The 17822-nt window shown below is 48.1% G+C and overlaps 1 protein-coding gene across 1 annotated transcript in view; it reads left to right on the forward strand.

The window, feature by feature from the left end:
- The window catches only part of LOC141953113 (uncharacterized), a 96069-nt gene that overhangs the window by 19000 nt on the left and 59247 nt on the right, over positions 1–17822 (forward strand). Inside the window, exons 2-3 of the mRNA XM_074891423.1 lie at positions 16275–16422; positions 17160–17318. Coding sequence (XP_074747524.1) covers positions 16275–16422; positions 17160–17318 — 307 coding nt within the window. The remainder of the gene's footprint in view (positions 1–16274; positions 16423–17159; positions 17319–17822) is intronic.

The following is a 17822-nucleotide window of genomic DNA, read 5'->3' on the forward strand; positions in this document are numbered from 1 at the left end:
TGATTTGGCCCTATGTTTTTCATATTTTATAGTGAATGAATATCATTAAGTATTTAGGACTGAGCTGATTCCTTAAAGTATTTATTTTGCTGGACATTTAGTGGGAAAGGTATAGCAGTTCAAATCAGTTCCACTTTTTACATTATTTTTTTGTTTGCTTCACTTCCAAACTAGAAAAAAAGGAAAGTCACTTCTTCATATAGTCCTGCTGCTCACAGAGCACTGAAGTGTGCTGCAAAGGCTGGAAGCACTGCTGCAAGCCCAGCGTGAGACACTGCTACAGCGATCCCTAGGACATTTAATCTGATGACTTGAAAATAAACTCACCCCAGTTAGCTTGGAGGAGCCCTGTGAGAGTTGTGCTCACAGCAAGCTGCGCATTGCTCGGTGAATAAATCTAGCAGGTATTGCTGGAGTTAGACAGGAAAGTAATGTTCTCTGCCCTTAGGAAATACAGGTGTGGAGAGTGAGAGCAGCCCTCCCCTGGTGTCTGCAGCACATCAGCCTCAGAGAAGTACTTGTACCTTTATAGAGTCGCTCCTTGTTAGGAATATTTTTGTGAGAGCCTATAGGAGCAGAGCCGTGCTGTGGCAGTGGCTGTCCATGGCTAAGGAGTTCACAAGTGAGATGTGGAGAGGGTTTTTGGAAGTGTAGGAAATTTAGGTCCGATGGGATCCCGGTTTCTTAAATCCTCTGCTCCCTTGGGACCATGATCTCTGCAAAGGCACTGTTGTCAGATGCTCTGTCTGCTTGTGCCTGTGCTGGACAGCTGTTCTGGGGAGATCTGGGCTTCCTCAGCACATGCCTGGGAAGAAAAAGTGGTGGAGCCTAGGGTTAGGAAACAGAAGGTTGCCTTTCCCGAGTCAGCTGAGGATGCTGGACGTTGTCACTGCCCCTCCCTGCCCCAGGAGCTGTGCAAAGGCAGGGGGTTTGCAGTCCCACAGGGTGCCTGGAGGTGTCCTGCCACTCCAGCTCCTCCACACAGTGCCTGGATAGATGTGCCAGTGTAGATGGCTCCAGGAGACTGCCCTGATCAGCCCCGGTTCAGCAATAAGTCTTTTCCCTCCCTGTCTACCTTCCTCACCCTGCTCCCAGTTTTCCTGCAGAGGCTGGTCCATATTGGCTGAGACGTTGAGCTTCACTGCTGCTAGCTCCAGGTTGCTGGGAATGGGCGTCTCTTCAGCAGCTTGCAAAGCCCAAATCCTTTGGAGGGTCACTCCCAGGAACCGTGTAAAACCCCCCTGATCTGCAATTTGTTGTGGCTATCTTACTTGTCAGCAGTAAGCTGCAAAGCCAGGTGGCAAGGATTGTTTTTCAGAAGCTGGGAATGTTTTAATGTCTTGGAAAGAGAAACCTTGAAACCTTCCACTGGAAGGATTTCTCCCACTGTGGTACTGGATATGGTATATGGCTTAAAAAATAATCCCTGGCACTTTTGGAGCACTACATGATATACTGTTTTAGTTTAGCAAACCCTTCTTTTTCAGTCTGGGAAGTTACTTCATGGATCTGGCTTTGCTTCTTCTTTTTATTGATTACACAGAGGTGGCAGGGCAGTAGTGTGACACACTGCTCACTTCACTGAAGCTGGAGAGATACCAGGATGGATTATGGGTGAAGCTCATAGTAGAGGACTAGTGGAGTTCTGGTGTCTTCCAACCTGTGTGTGTCTATAACGAGGGTAATTTAAGTGGTTCTCTTCACCACTCCAGAGTGCGTTCTACTAGAGAGGGTTTGTAAGTGAGGTGGCAGCAAAGAATTTGGCAGAGAGGTTATCAAAGTGCTGAGGCACAAGACCAGAAGATATGTCTACAGAGAGGAAGGCTATACTTGGGGATGTTCTTCGGGTTGGCTGCTTCCAGGTAAAGGAACAGTGAAGTTGAGGGAGGGTGGGCTTGGGGATCTGCGTTGATGCACCTCGATGGACTTGGTGGAGCCTGGAGCTGAGCTGCTAGTAGAGAGGTGTCTCTCGGTGGCTTGGTGCATGTGGTGAGAAAAGGGGTGGGTGAAGCAGGACTTGTGAAACTGAGTCTAATTGGGTGAATAATTTCAAATCAGGAAGCGGGAGTGAAATTCAAACACATTAAAACAGTTGATTTTCCTGTGTTTTGCAAAGAAAGTGCTTTTTTTCTTTTTTTCTTTTTTTTTTTTTTTTTGGAAATGTCCTGACACCTCAGGGGTTTAAAAACAAAATTCCATTTTCAGTTTCAAAACAGCTGTCTGTGTTTCAGTTAACTAAAGTTAACTTGCACTGAATAAAAAAAAGTAAGAAAGAGGTAACTCATCCACAGACAAAGATGAAACCCTTCATTTCTAGACTGACTGAAAATGACTCATTTTCCTTCTTTTTCTTTTTTTTTTTTTTTTTTTACTCAAATATTCGGAAAGTTTTCTGTTTGACACCGATTTCTTTCCAGCAATTTCATTTAACCCTGAGACCTCCCCCACATCCCAAATCCAGCATTTTCTCAGTGTCGTCTGTTCAGAGAAGTGGTGCATCTCTAACAAATGTGTTTTCCCCCGCTCAAAGGCAGCGGGAGGAATGAAGACCGCAATTTTTTGCAAGGCAGATACATCCCTGCTGTTAAAACAAGACTTGTCAACTCTGTGTCTGAGGCTCTTCCAAAACCTGCACTCTTATCTGAGATGGGCGGTGCAGAGGCAGCGTGCATGAGGTGAGCGTGTGTGACCTCTGCCTTTCTCAGCTTTACTTGTGATGAGAGGCTTGAAAACTGTTTTCTGGTGAGAAAAGAGAGATTTTCATCTGAGTTCTTCTATATAAGAAACTCTGGCTTTCTCCCTGGGAAATTCTGTAGGTTAGTAAAGAAATGGAGAGAAAGGAAAACTTAATTTGAAATGGGAAGTGACTATTAGAGTGTCGATGCTCCAATGCAGCCTTAGAAGTAGAAGATACAGGAGTGGGCACAAACGAGCCTTTGAACGGGATGCTTTTCACAGGGAGGAAGAGGATTTTGAACCCTGGGGACAAAACAGGGGTGGAGATCTCTACATTCAGCAACAGATTTCTGCGTACAGGCTGACCGTTGTAGAGGTTGACCCATGTGCTGAGTGTGTCCTCCTTGGCACCTCATCTAAAAATGAAGTTGCAGGAGGTTTCTTCAGTGCCAGTGGAGCATCCACGCCCATCCTCACCCAAGCTCACTGCCTGCAGAGCCTCCTCTGCCCAGGATCTGGCCATGGTGAGCCAGGGTCAGCCCTGGGACGTGGGGGAACCACGGGGGATGAATGTCTGCCAAGGGAGCTCTGGGAGGGTCAGCCCCTCCTGAGGGGTGATAAAGTGGTGCCTCCAGCACAGTTTGGGTTTTGACAACCTCTCTCCATGCGAGTGAAATCCTGGTTTATATTTATTTGCCTGGAGCCTTCTGAGCTGTGGTTCAAGCATTATGGGCTCAGCCTGACCCATGAGGCTTTGGTGAACCAAGACTTTACAAGAAGTGGAGCTCTTTTTGCCTGGGGGTCTCAGGGTCCCTGGCCTTGCAGGCAGCCCCAATGCCTGGGAAAGCAGCAGCTCATGGCATCGAGCAGCTTGTCATGAAACTTTGAAGGCTCACAGACACCCAAAGATATTTCGGGTGTAAAAATACCAGTGGAGAGGTGGGAGGTGAGTAGCTCTGCGAAACGCTGTGCATAAAGAACTTGGAGCAGCATTCAGGAGTTGAGTAAAGGTTGAAACCGCAACAATTCAATAGTTTGTGGAGGAGAATTGGCAGCTGCGAGTGTGGAATGAATCACAAATGTGCACATGTTTTGCCCGAGGTGAAAATCAGAGTGCTTTTTGGCTGTGAAATGTCAGCTTGTTAGTCTGGGAAACACTCAGGTTTAATTTTTTCTTTATTCTTGTGAGCTGTGTTGAAGGGAGCATGAGGGGAAGGTCAGGACTGTTGCTCCTGCCCTGCTCTGCCCCAGGCTGTGCTGTTGCTGGTGCATAATGCTCTTGTGCTTCTCTGTCTCATTCCTGCTCCGTTTCTGCAGATCCCCTGGGGCAGACGATGCGTGGTAGCTAGATACAACCTCCAGAATATTGTTCCCGATCAAATTAATTTTAACATCAGGTCAGAGCCTGAGCACTGACCCTTACAACAGCATATCTAAAAGCAAAGGAAGCAGAAATAGAGCCCTGCAAAGCACTGTGCGCTTCACTTGCCTGCAGTGGAAAACTCCCTTTAATTAAGCGCTCTGGTACTAATTTCAGTTTGGGTGTTAGTCATCTGCTGAGTAACAGGAGCTGGTAGAGGCACTTGCAAGGCACAGTGGCAAAGCTCAGCTCAGGCAGGTCCAGATCCCACAGCCTGGGGCTGTGGCAGGCATGGGCTTACGTCCTCCTCTCCCTCGGCATGGGACCCTTGCTGCTTTGCAGGGAATGCCAGTATCTCCAAAGTGATTAATTCCAGCATGAAGTGGCTGTACTTCAGCTAAGGTAAACGATGCGCTGACCCGTAGCCATTCTTTAAAGGGGAAAATTGGCCTTGCTGAATGAAGGCATGGCTAAGAGTTTCCCTGAGTTAGGATGAGTTTGGACAGAGGCAAGGGGTTTGCCAGACACTTGTGCAGCAGGCAGTATCCTGCAATAGACCACATGCTCTTGAGAAAAGCAGACAGGAGTTTCCTTTGGGACCTCGGGTCTCCAACAAGCTCCCATGGAACATCCCTAGTCCCGTTGCTGCCAGGCGCGCGGCTGGAGGAGCCTGGCAGGCAACAGACCGTGCCTGGGAGCCCGGACGTGGCTGGGGCCCTGGCTCTCTGCCTGCTGTGCTTGGCACAGTGTGGGAGCATGTCCCTGGCAGCCTTGTGTCCGGCCCCGTGTCCCCTGCATGTCCCCTGGCTTTTGCCCTCAAGCTCTCTTCCCTGAGTGCCAACTTCTCTCCAAAGCCAGCCCCACAGCACAGGCAGTGCTGGTGTGCATCCAGCTTCACGGATGTAGCTGTCATGTTTGCCCTGTGCTTTCGGGACCATTGATTACTCCGGGGTGATGTTTTCAAGGTTTTCTCTGCAGACTGGTGTGCTGGAAACACAGCCTGAAATGTGAAAGCAGATGCCGATGAGCATCCTGCCCCGCAAGGGGTTTCTGGTTGGGGTACCATCTACCGTCACAAACACTGGAGTCTTGTGCTCACTGCAAAGAAGTTTGTTGCTAAGTCTCTGCAGTTTGCTTCTCCAGCCTCTCGTGAATTCGTACAAGTCAAAATGGATCTGAGTGTGAGATTGCCAGCTCTGTGCATGTATACAAATGTGATGGGGCTGGAGGGCAGTAGACCAAGGGCACAGTAAATTCTGGGAAGGATCTTTGCCCATCCCGTAGCTCGTCCTGCTGGGATGTGATAACAAGGTATTTCCTAGGCGAGAGAGGTGGGAGTGACCTGAGCCAGACCTTTACAGTTGTGTTATATGATTTATCCCTGAGTGAAGTCATCAACTCTTATCAAGCTTGGAAAATTAAGCTGACTCCCTCACCTTCCCCTGGCCAAGTAGTCTTATGGGCCACTGCAGAGAGGTTGATAAAACACATTTGTCATGAATACACTGACACCCAGCAGAAGAAGAGGGTTGTTATTGCCAGGGCTTGATGTTAGGAGCAGAGCAGGCAGTTCTGTAAAGGATATCCGAGCACATGAAAGGAAAAAGCTTTGGAAAGATGCTCTCTGGATATCTCCGGATATCTCTGGCTTGTATGGAGGCAGCCCTTTTGCTGGAACCTCTCTAGCTCTGCCAAAGCCTCCTGCCCCTTCAGTCTGCTGGCAGCAGAATTTGGGAGTTGAAAATCAGCCCGGTTAGGGAAAACACATTTTTTCTGAATTTTTGTGGGTTTTTGACTGCAATTAAGAAATCAATTTTTCTGGCTGCAATTAAGAAAATAGCGATCAATGCAAGGCCTGAGTTGTGGGGTTGCTGGGGTTAAAAGCTGCAGTATTTATTGCTTTAGCTGAGGTGTAAGAGATCCCTGATTAGCACACAGGCCTGGAGGGAGCAGAGAGGATGGACACAGGAGAAAACAGGCAAGAGCTTCCAGGGCAAGCTAAGTCACCGAACCTTCCCTTTGGCTAAGATATAAACATGTACATCCTACTTATCTCAACACACATATCCTCCCTGCTGGAAACAATGCCTCCCAACATTAGCTCTGCTTCATTTCTCCACCTGTACAAAAGGAAAAGCGATTTACCCACAATCACGTGGAAATGGAAATGAAAATGGTTAACATGCTGAATCATCAGGGTGAGCCACTACAGAGGTAGATCTGCATGAACAGGGCAGGTTCTAAAGCAGCATCCATTTGGATGCTTAAGGAAATATATTGTGTTCAGTTGTCATTTTAACTGGGGATCTCAGTCAGCAAGGATGTGTGTATACAGCTGGGGACAGCACAAGCCCTGCTCCTGCATGGATGGTGTGTGGGTGCTCATCGGCACAGTCTGCAGAGGTTTAATTTAACTTTAGACTCCTTTTTATGCCAGCTGGGCAGACGTGCTGTTGCCACTATCAGAAATGAAGCTGTGCTTGCGGGTGCTGATGTCTGACCCAACGAGGCAGCTTTGGTGTTTGAACATAAGGTCCCCTGAGTCTGAAAACACAAAGGACCTTTCACTGCTTTACTGCTGCTACTTTGCAGCAGTTTTTTGATACTTTGATTATAACTTGGAAAACAGGAGTTGTGGGGACCCGGAGCCATCGTGTGCTATTTCACAGTGTGACAGATGGCTGCTGGCACATGATCAGACTCCTGGTTGCCTTTCAGCAGTGACTAACATCTGGGCATATTGCCTTAGGTCTGGCTTGCCTTGCACATCGTCAATGATATCAGGTTTAAGCTTCAGTTTTTCGGCCTCGGATGATGTTACACATACTGTTTAAAATCGCTGTTAGACTAAACCAAATGAACCAATTCATTGCTAGTAGAAGGAGCAGAAGCAGGGGAGTTTGGAGGAAGGGTTTTGGGGTTCGCCAAGCCCTTATTTGCTGAAATGAGAGGAATTCCCAGGATGGGCTTCCTGGGCATATTTGTTTTTATTTTCTCAGGCTGTAATCTCTCCCAGATGTGTATGTCTGCAGTAGAAGATAATACTAACCCGACCGTTTCCCTTGTTACTCAAGACACTTTCAACATTGCTGAAATAATAGCTCAGGCTGGGCCTCTGCCAGACTTTAAAATAAGTAGTCTAAGACAATGGGAGGTTAAGCTGGAGAAACATTTGTGAAGATCAACTTGTAATGGAGAAGGAGGGGACAGAGGTATTTCAAAAGTATATATATCCCATCAAACTGTTGCTTCATTCCAAAATTCTGAAATTGCATTTCCTTTTGTAAGAGATGTTTCTGCCTTACTCACCTCTACCTCTTCAGTTTTGCAGCTTCTGGTGTATATTTTGCTGATCCCCCTGCCGTTTGGTTGAAGACTAAGGAGTTAGGAGGTTAACCTACTAACTAAACCCTTCCACCTCCTTCCCTTCCTACCACTGCTTGGAGAGCACAGCCTGCAAAGGGGCTGCTTGTGTGCTGCTTGTGTGCTGCCGTGCCACAGCTAGCTTTCCTACCCCACAACGTGTTGCTGAGATTTTAAAAATGCATCCCATTCTGCCTTAGGAGGAGTTTAAGACTTCACAAAACATCATGAAAAGGGAGAGAATGACAGCTCTGTGTGCCCAGAGATCTCTTGGGCAGCCCAGCCAGCTGAGCAGAGGTATCCTCCAAAGCTACCCAGGACAGGAGAGACTTGAGCTCAAGTCCCTGCCAATGGCTGCTAACATGGACGCTGCCTTTGGCTCAGCAAATCCTTACACTGCAGGATTCTGGGAGAAAACAGCAGGAAAGGCTCGCTCTGTTCCTGACCTTTTCCTCTCCTCTCCTGCAATCATCTGCTGTTGGAGCCAGGGATGGGGGCTGGAGGGACCTCCTTGTGGTCCTGACCTTGAAGTGGGTCAAATCCAGAGAAACCTTGGCCATGGAGCTGTGTGTGCACACAACATGCACGTGCTCTCCATCAGCACGAGAGGATGCTGAAAATCTGGGGTACGAACCCTGGCTGTGTCGTGGGCTGCCCTGCTTGGTGCTGACCATCCCACCCGGAGGAGTTTTTCACGATCATCTCTTTATGGCTTTTCTCTGGTTGCTCTGTGTGTAGTTACATGTGTGCCTTCCAACCCTATTAAAAAAAAAAAACAAACCAACACAACAGAGAGGGAGGCTCTTGGAAAGCTGGTGCTGGAAACAAGCCCCTGGAGTGTGAAAGTTTTTAGAATTTGCTATTAATTTACTTTGACAATGGAACAACAAAGAGAAGTTTATTTACTAGCAACAGTGAGGGCCAATGTTTTTGGGACTTGTCCCCACTCCGTGTCACACAAGTTTTACTAGTATGTTTTTTAGTTGTTTTTAAATTAATCCCACAGAATCTGCTGTATAGGCATTGTAGACCAATTCAAATCTGGTTTATGCTGATTCACTGTAATTCAGTAATTAAGTTTAATTGCTGTGAGGCAGACTTGAGCAGATTGAAGTGTGGCTGTGTGGGGATTTGCACAGGTTTAAATGAAATCCATTTTAAAATACCCCTCTGGCTAAATCTATTAAGCCCTGAATATAGATAAAACATCAATTCCACAGTGTTTGGCTTGAGTAAAGTGAGGGTTTGAGCTCAACCCAAAAGCATTTGCTGTCAATGGTCCAGGAGGGGACAGGACATGCATGCACAGAGCAGAGACAGGAGGAAGTGGGGAGGAGATGTGGAGAACAGAGGATAGGAGACACATCAGGGTGTGCGTGTGGCCTGGGGGTGAGGTGTAGCACCCCAGAGCATTCTCCTAGAGAGCAGGAGCTTTGGTTTGAAGTTAACTTTCTTGGTTGCTCAGGAAGGAGATGGTTGAGGAGCTCTGCGGGATCTGTCAGTACATATCTTGGGAAGTGGCTTCTTTTTTGTTTTCTTATTCAAAAAAACAAAAACCAACCAACCCAAGTTAGACCACCAAATCCTGCAGAGCAGCTAGCTGTTGTGAGCTTTCCCAGCCCTTCCCAGCGCCTTCTTCAAAAGGGTCTTCAGACTCTCATTTCTCAGCTATCGGGATATTGATTTGCTCCATGTTTGCAAAGCCTTTCCCTGTCCCCTCAAGGGCAGGAAACATACTCTTTCAGTTAATGGGATGAGATTTTCATGCCATCCCCTGGCTTGAGCAGTTGGGATTTGCAGAGAGAATACCCGAGGAGGATGGTGAAGCTGAAGGCTGAAATGCCCACTAAGCCCGCTTCCCCACTCCTGTGGCTTTAGCAACTCTTAAACTCCTTGCCTTCCTGCTACCATTGCTCTTCTCCCGAAAGCTCTTTTGTGGGCTCTCTTCTTTTTCGGCCACTTGAACTACTTTTTTTTTTTTTGTAGCCAGTGTATCCTTATTTGGGGTCATCCTCAACTTCCAGCAACCCTTCCTCCTCCCCAGGCTTTGTCCCCGAAAGCCCCATCCTCATCCTGGCAGAGTCCCCCGTGCTGGGCCCATAAAAAGGAGTGGCAGCACGCCTGCAGATCTGTGTAATGAGCTCGAAAAGAAGTCTGTGCTCCAATTTTTCCTGTCTAAACAATGTGTATGGCTAGCTCTTTCTTCTGAAAAGGTTTCGCTTCCCTGAAATGTTCTGTCCGCTCTGTGGGTGGGTGGTTGCATTCACTCTTCCACTAATAGGTACAACATTCTCTGTGAGAAATGTGCTTTTTCTTTTTCTTCCTGCATTGGCTTTGTCCCCTTTAACTTGCAGCCACTGGGTCAAAACCAAATTATCTCCGCTCTCCAGAGCAGGGAGGAGAAGGTTGAAATCCTGTTGCATAACTGTCTGAATGCAGGTCCATCACTGCGAGCTGTGTTCACTTCAGCTTAAACCTAGTCTTGTGTGGCTTGTGGTGTTGCCCTTAAAAAGAAATTATTAGTTGACGAGGGAAATGGGAACAGTAGGAAACAAACGTGGCGCAGGAGGTGACACGGATGGCTGCCATGGACATTATTTATGTTACAAGCAATGCTAGGGTAGAAAGAGAAGCAGGAAGAGCTGCTGGAGGATTGATGTCCAGCAAACACATCACTACTGAGGTGTCCTTGACCTTGCCCACCCAATGTGCAGAGTCATCAGGCAAGTCCAGACAAATATGAAGCTGCCATCTTGGCCCAGAGGATGTCAGGTATAACCTTCAAGCCCGAGAATATCTTTCAAGAGGCAAAGGGTAGAGGAGTATGAGCCATCAAGAGGGGAGTGGAGGAGCATTTGAGTTTTGGGAGGGCTGTCTTGCTTTGAATGCTTGGCTACGGACCATGCCTGTGCTAATGTGGTGGTGTCAGTGGTGCGAGGTGCCAGGAAACCCTTGCCCCCGTATAAAGCCCTCTTTTTCCATCACTTAATGCAGAAAGCCTTTATTATTAAATTCTAGCTGTGATGTACAAGCCTCTCTAATTCAGTTTGAAGTGCATGGTCTGTGATCCTAAACAAACTTCTGGCAGGTCATTTTCATAATGCACTCAGAAATTAGAGGGAAAAAAGACCCATTAGGTCATATGCTCCATTCCCCAGACAGCAAGCACCAGGGCCGTCCTCTGGGGTTGTCCCCAAGCCTTGTCCAACCCAGTTATTTCAGGTCTCAACTGGTGGTGCCGTGTCCACGGGAAGTGACTCAGTCTGACAGACCCTGTTACAAGGTCTCCCAGAGCTCCAATTATGTTTTATGTTGTTTCATACAATTCCCTTTTCCTTCATTTCCTTCCTTTGGGGAGAACCTAAAGCTTCACCTGCATACAAGCTAGAGGAAAGCATGGTCACTTCTCTGTATCTGCAACCTGGAGTGCCCCCTCAAGGAACACCTTCCTCTGGGATGCAGCCCCAAGGATGGGACGGGGTGGTGGAGGACCACTACTGAACCCTGACTGGTCCCTGGGAGCACTAATGGGTCTTAATGGCCCTGACCAGCTTTACCTGGGACCTCCACCCATGCCCTCATCCCAGGACCCCTGTGTAAGCTCAGCCCTGTGCCCTCAGCTCTCCCCTGAGCTATGGTGTAGGGTGCTTGCCTCCAGCCCTGCCTCTGACTTTGCCTCCTGAATGAACCCTGGACCTGTGCTGGAGGTAGTTTGTCTCCTGGTAGGACGCCTTGTATGTTTGTCTCCTGCCCCATATTTGTCTCTGTCTCTTGAATGGTTCCTCGTTTGTCTACCCTCCTCCTCAAAGGGTGGATTTACCTTTGGGGTTGTCCTCTGGGTCCCCAGTCTGACCAGGGTATTGTCCGTGTTTCCTGTTTGTCATCTTGTTCCTTGGAATTTTAACTCTGTGTGGGGTCAAAGGACTGATAAGGGCAGGAAAACCCTGTATGGAAAATATGGAGCTTATGGTCTGATGCAGGTACATCGACAAAGTCCCCAACACCAAACATTGCAGAAGGATATGCAGATCCCTCTGCCTTCATTTCTCCTTTATCCTAGAAATTCTGGTGGGTTTTGTGTTCTTAATATTTGAGCTGGAATTTGTTTATAACTTCTCAGAGTGGTGGGGTAAAGTCTTTAATCTCTCTTTCTGTGTGCTTTTCTAAGCAACTTCATTTTTAAAAAGGGATGCATAATTTTTTTTTTTTGTTTACTGTTTAACTTTTTTACAAAGGAAATAAACAAGAAGTCATAGTTTTTTTAAATAGCCATCTCTTAAATTGCTCAGACCAAGGAGTGGAGGTAATGATGATCCAGGGCACACTGCTGATAATCGGAGGATGCATCTTTTCTTGCTGAGCTTTGCAAGGCTCTGCTGGTTTTCACCTGTAGCCCAAGCTTAGGATTGCTGGGATATCTGCACTAAAACACAAGGTCAGTCTGGCTGTTTCTCTTGGTACAGTTTCTGGGCTCTTGGAAGCAGAGACCTCCTGACACAACACCAAGCACTGCAATGGGTTCATGAGCTGTGGTTCAACAGCTCTAAGCTGTATCTCTAACAGGTTTTTATAGGTGTCCTCCTTTGCACTGACTGCCGTGCTCCCCATCCTTGGAAACATTTCTCCCAAAATGTGCTTGGCACCCTGATGACCGCTGGTTAACTTCAGCTTGGGGTTAACTTCAGCTTGGGATGTTGTGTTCTTGGCTCTGGCTGCACTGGCCGGTGCTTGTCCTTTCTGAGGTTGGCCCATGCACAAGTCTCCCTGGCACTGGGCTGCCTGGGAAGATTCCTGCACTGCTTTAGGAGCCCTGAGGCAAGCTGAATTTGGCAGCAGCTGTTGAACTCCAGGAATCTCCTTTTCAGCATAGAAATAGCCACTCTGCAGGCTTTTGGTTTGAGGTTGAATAGCAACCATGTTGGTCTGGCATGCTGAATGTGCACCATGGGCAGTCTTGCCTGGCTTTTCTGCAGACGGGCAAGGAAGGACCCAAGTCTAGAGCCCAATGCAAACACAGCTGGACTGGGAGTACAGCTTGGTGTGAGCCCTGATCCTGGGGTCCTGGGCAGCATTGCCTCCAGGGTGGAGATAGGAGCATGCTGGTGGTGACCGTTGCTCAGAAGTGGTAGAAAGAGCGTTTGTGAGCAGAGCTGCTCACTGATGGCCACTGGAAGGAGATGGGGAATCCTCTCTGTGAAGCAAGGCAGTAGGGTGAATGCCTGTGGGGATAAGGCACCTGAGCCCTAGGAAAGCTGAAAACTCATGAGAAAACATGTTGTTTTGTAAAAGAAACCTAGAATTACCATATCAGATGTACAGTCTGTCCTGCCCCTGACTCTGGCTGCTGCAGTGGCTGCACTCACTGCATCCTCAGCATCCACCTGCCTGGGATTAATCTGCTCCCAGAAAGGCTGTAACCCCGATCTCTGTTAGCTGGTGACTCAGACCCTGCAGCTGAGAATTGCTTCCACAGGTAATCCGTGTCCTTGAGAAGCAGCACGTCTGCTCCCAGAGGTTAAGGCAAAGAGAAAATAAACCTGCTTTGAAATTTAAAGTAAATCTGTGATGTTCTTGTAACAACCAGAAACCCAGCAGTGTCAGGATGGAGAGCTGACCCTGGGTTAATCGTGGGGAGAAGTTGCAAGCAAAAGCTTTGGTGTTGAGGCTGGTTGAGCACTAAATCCAGTGTAATAAACAGCCTCGCTGTGCATCAGCTGCTGCTCCAGGATGAGAGCGTGGTGCCATGAGCCGCAGCTGCTGCAGCAAGGCTCTCTTCATAGTGTCTGTAGTAGATGGATCCCATCTGATGCTTTGCTGGCTCATGCAGTATGGGTTTCTGCTGCAGGTGTTCCTGAGGCCCCACTGGCTTATCCCAATAGTGCAGAAACCAGCCAGATGCACCTAAAATAAATACATGGAAAGCTGCTTCTGGAGAACAGGGAGTGGGAAGAAAAAGCAGTGCATGTGGAAGAGCTGCAGTCTGGAGCTGGTAAAGTGGGAGAAGGGCATCTGCTTTCCAGCTTCCTCAGCTCTGCGTGAGGGCTGGTGTCTGAGAGGCACATCATTTATTTCAAAATTTCTCTTCTGGCTTGTGGGGGGAATCAGGGAGAGGAGGGTGGTGTTTGCAGTGGCTCTGCCCAGGGTATGACTGTGCAGCTGACTGCCAGGGTTTGAGTGCTGACCCTCTCTGGGGATTGAAATGACCGGGTTGTCATTCGGTTGTCCTCGCTTGTCTCCATAGAGATTTGTCACCATCCTCTGAGCTTCCTGCGTTGTGTGGGGGCTGTGGGGTGGCTGTGCTCAGCTCTCACTCTGCTGCTCCCCGTGTGCATGCAAACATGTAGAGAGGTGTTCATAGGATGGGAACATGGCTAAACCCTTCCTGTGACATTCAGGCTGTGGTGGCTGCCATGGCAGAGGCCACAGCAGTGCAAAGCTCCTCTGTTGGCTCTGGGGCTGCTCCAGGCATACAGTGGGATCCACTCATCTCTCCCTTGGCTGTAGGTGCAGTGTGTGCTGGTGCTCCATGTTGCGGACAGCTGCTTCCTCGGCTCTGACGGGTTGTGCTTCCTACCTGTCCCCTTGCCTGGGCCTTAAAAGATCTCATTAATTTCGCTCCTAATTCTGTGTTTCTTTTATGCCAAATTCTTCTCTTGGTGTTGGTGAGGGGCCCAGAGGCAAACACCAACCCTGGCTGTTTGCGCTTGCCGGTGTAGCCCTGCCCCTGTGATCCAGTTCTTAGGCCACAGGGAGAGGCTTCTGCTACTCTGTTTAGGAAAGCACCAAACACATGCTTAATTTTAACCCTAGATTCACATGTCATGGGCCATGGTTTTAACTCTCAGTAAATGCTCAAGTCATGTGTTAAGGCCATACCCTGCCCAGGAAAACTTCCATGTAAGCACGTTATTTCTAGTACTAAGTCCCCAGCTGCAGCTTGTGTAGGAAAGCCCTTCACCTGATAGCATCCACCGCATTCACACTTGTCTGCTTGTAATCACCAGCAAAGTTGATCCATGATGAGGGCTGCAGCCCCTGGAGATGGAGCATGCAGGTCTTGGCACATCCATTGATGTCAGCAGCTGCAAAATCACCTCCCAAGACTGCTTGGGAATGAGAAGGGACAAATATTCCTGATATTTTTTTCCCCTCTGTCAGCTGTGTTTGGTCTCAGATTAATTCCCCATGCTGTGCATGCACATCACTTACAACACTGATAAACTCTGCCGACTCAGTACCGTTTCAGGGTTTATGACTGTTCAAGTCTCAGAGGGGCTCAGCCCTGCACCCTGTCTGGCTTGGTACCATTTTTGCAACAGTCCTGCTGCCAAAGGTTGTTGCATGTTTATGTTGCTGAGTTGCCTGGGAATATGTTGATGCTGTGACCATGTAGGGAGCCGGGGAAATACCAGATGAAATCCCAAGTCACCACAAATGGCTGCATCTCCTGCAGGACCCTATTCCCTCCCATGCTTCCCAGCACAGGGCTTGTTCCCTTGCAAAATCTTCTGATGAGATGGTGACAGGACTGTTACATTAGCATCTGAACTGGATCAAAGCAGCTTTCCACTCAATTGACTTGTTATTTTCCAGAGCAACGGATCTATAGGGTGTGTATATCTCCTGTCAGGCTGCAGCATGCCTGAGGCTGTTCATCTGCCCTCAAATAAATCTTGCACCTCATCCACAGTGGGAATTAGAATGAATGCAGAGGCTGGATGCCTCCCAAATGATGGCAGATGCTAGTGCAGATGGTACTGGCAGGATTCCCATTGACAAGTCATCAAGTGGGATTGTCCAGGCCCTCCCAGTAAAGGGGCTGTGGGTCTGGAGTGATCCAGACCCCTCCAGCAAGGCTGGGCCCATGGGGTGCTGCCTCAGGTCCATTCCTTGTCCCCACCCCTTGTAGGTGGGATGGTTATTGCCACACTGCCCAGCAACATAAAGGGATGACAAGAAAGGAGGGACCTGGTTGTAGATGTCTCAAAGGTAGAAACAGTGTGTCTGCGTAGAACCAGATGTCTGGAATTTTTTTGCTAATGGAGGGGAACAAGGAACCTTGTGGTTTTAAACAAATTTTTGTTCATGTATTTCTGTAGTTGAAGGATCTTTTCATTAAAGAATGAGCTTGGAAAGGGAATGTCTCTGTTCACCAAGGGAGTTAAAAGCTTCTCATGAGACTGAAGTGACAGTGCTGCCAAATAACCCAGACCAGGGGCTCTCACCCAATTCAAACCATCCTATATGTTCACAGAATAGTGCTGAAAGTGGGCCTTTCACCTGCTGGGAAGGGGTACTGTGGGATGCACAGCTCCTGATGGAGCTCCTGACCTTGTCATAGCAAGGAACCCTGCTTTGGGCAGAAAGGGGTACCCCTGTGGTCTGATCAGGACACCCGCCTCAGTGAGGGACACAGTAACTTCATCCCGCACCATGGTCCAATTCTTTATTGAAATTGGGCAAATTTCAACAAGGGAGCTTGGAAAAGGACTGAGCAGGATTTTCTGGGCCCAACTGGTCCAGGACTTGCATTTTAGGACATTTGTGTCCCAGGTTTGCTTTACAGTCCTGAGCATCCCAACTATATGGTCATAAAAATACCACCACTGCTGGGGTAGGAAGTTCAAGTCTTTAGGACACCGGCCTCAAAACATGTATTTTGTTTCAAAAATATCACCTGGCTGCTTCTGAAGTTACCTGAATGTTTGTTTTGGTCCAAGTTGACTGTATTTGTGAATTATTTTAATTTCCCCAAATTGCATTCTTTTATTCCTGGGGGGTTTGTCTGTTGTCTGATAGGAAGAATGAAGAGAGCAGAGCCCTGTAGTGAAGGTATCTCAGCTATTGAGCATCTCTCTCTTCTCCCCCATTGCAGATGAAGTGAACTTGCTGGACAAAATTACTTCCCATGCCCAGGACCTCAGCAATATTTCCTTTGGCTATGATGAAGCCAACTGCAGCATCCTGGAGATCGGGCAGTACGCTACCCTTAACATCCCTACGAGGGAGGCGTTTGGGGACAGGTAGGCTGCCTTCATGGGGATGGTGTTGGGGTGGTGGTGCTCAAAATCATCTCATGCATGCTTGTTCGTTTGAGAGGTTCCTTTAAGACCCTATTCCATAACAACACGAAGATAAGACATCCACTCTGTGCTCTTATGAGCTCGGTGTTTCTTCCCTTTCTTACACGACCAAAAAAGAGGGGAGACACAGTGCTTGACTTACCATTCCACTAATGTGTTTTATTGGTGTTCCCATTAGGAAGACCTCTCTACTCCAGCACATAACTGGAGAGAGCACGAGAGAGAGCACAGCCATGTCCCTCAGCATTGCTTGATGCCAAGACACTGGTCTGTGGAGGCACAGACCAGGTCAGACCTTGCTGTACTTGATACGGAGCTGTAGCTTGCTGGGGACAAGGACACTGGACATGGTGGCAGAGCATTGAAGAGCCATTTGTAACAGGGTTACCATCCAGTCTCAGCAGTGGTCAGGGCAGGAGCCCCATGAAAATCATGCACAGACACATAAGTGTGTGCTGAGATTGCACCTGAGAGGGACGCATTAAGGTTATATGGCCTGGCTGCTTCTTTTTGAGTACCTGACCTTACAACCTGAATGATTGTTTGCTCTTGTTTTGTTTATTTTTTGTTCTCACTGAGTTCATTTGTGCTGTGACCCATTTTTTATGTCCTAAGAGGGCAGTTCATGGTGATACATCAGCTGCTGCAGGATACCATGCATCCCTTCTTCCTGCTAGGTTTGCAGATGAGCTGAGTGTGCTGATGAAGCTCAGGTACTCGCTGAAGGAGGACACCAGCCTAGTGACCATCCTTAGCCATCGGAGTCACGTGCTCTTCCAGATCAGGATTAATCCATACGCCTTGGTTTTTGTCACCACAAGGAGGAGACACTACGAGTAAGTTCCAGCTCAGGTGCTTTTTTCTGCCTCTTCATGCTTCCTTTTCTACTCCCAAGGCCAGAGTTAAAGTTTTCCACTTTGGGCTTTGAGCACTGCTGCTCTGACCCCACCTCAGCTGAATCAAGGTCATGTCCCCCCACCTGGGTGATGGTCCCTTAGACCTGGTGGTGTGACTGCAGGTAGTCACTGCCTAACTCCACTCTGTCAAAATGATGCAGATCTGGAAAACAAAGCAAAGAACAGAAAAGGTTCAAATCCCTGGGGATAAATTAAGTGGGGAGAGACACAAATACCAATAATTTCCTAGATACCCCAGCTGGTTGTAGATGTGCCCAAATCCATTGTATAGAAATAGCATTCCCGTGCTGGAACAGAAGTGTGGGTTTTTACTTGTGACAGTAAGGTAGACTTAATTTCTCTAGTACTGTCCTTTGCAACTGCACTAAGGATGGATACATGGGGGACCCTGGGAGCTGGTAAGGGTGAAGCCTAGTCCTGCAT

This window comes from Strix uralensis, chromosome 21 (assembly GCF_047716275.1).
Source record: "Strix uralensis isolate ZFMK-TIS-50842 chromosome 21, bStrUra1, whole genome shotgun sequence".
NCBI classification, from domain to species: Eukaryota; Metazoa; Chordata; class Aves; order Strigiformes; family Strigidae; genus Strix; species Strix uralensis.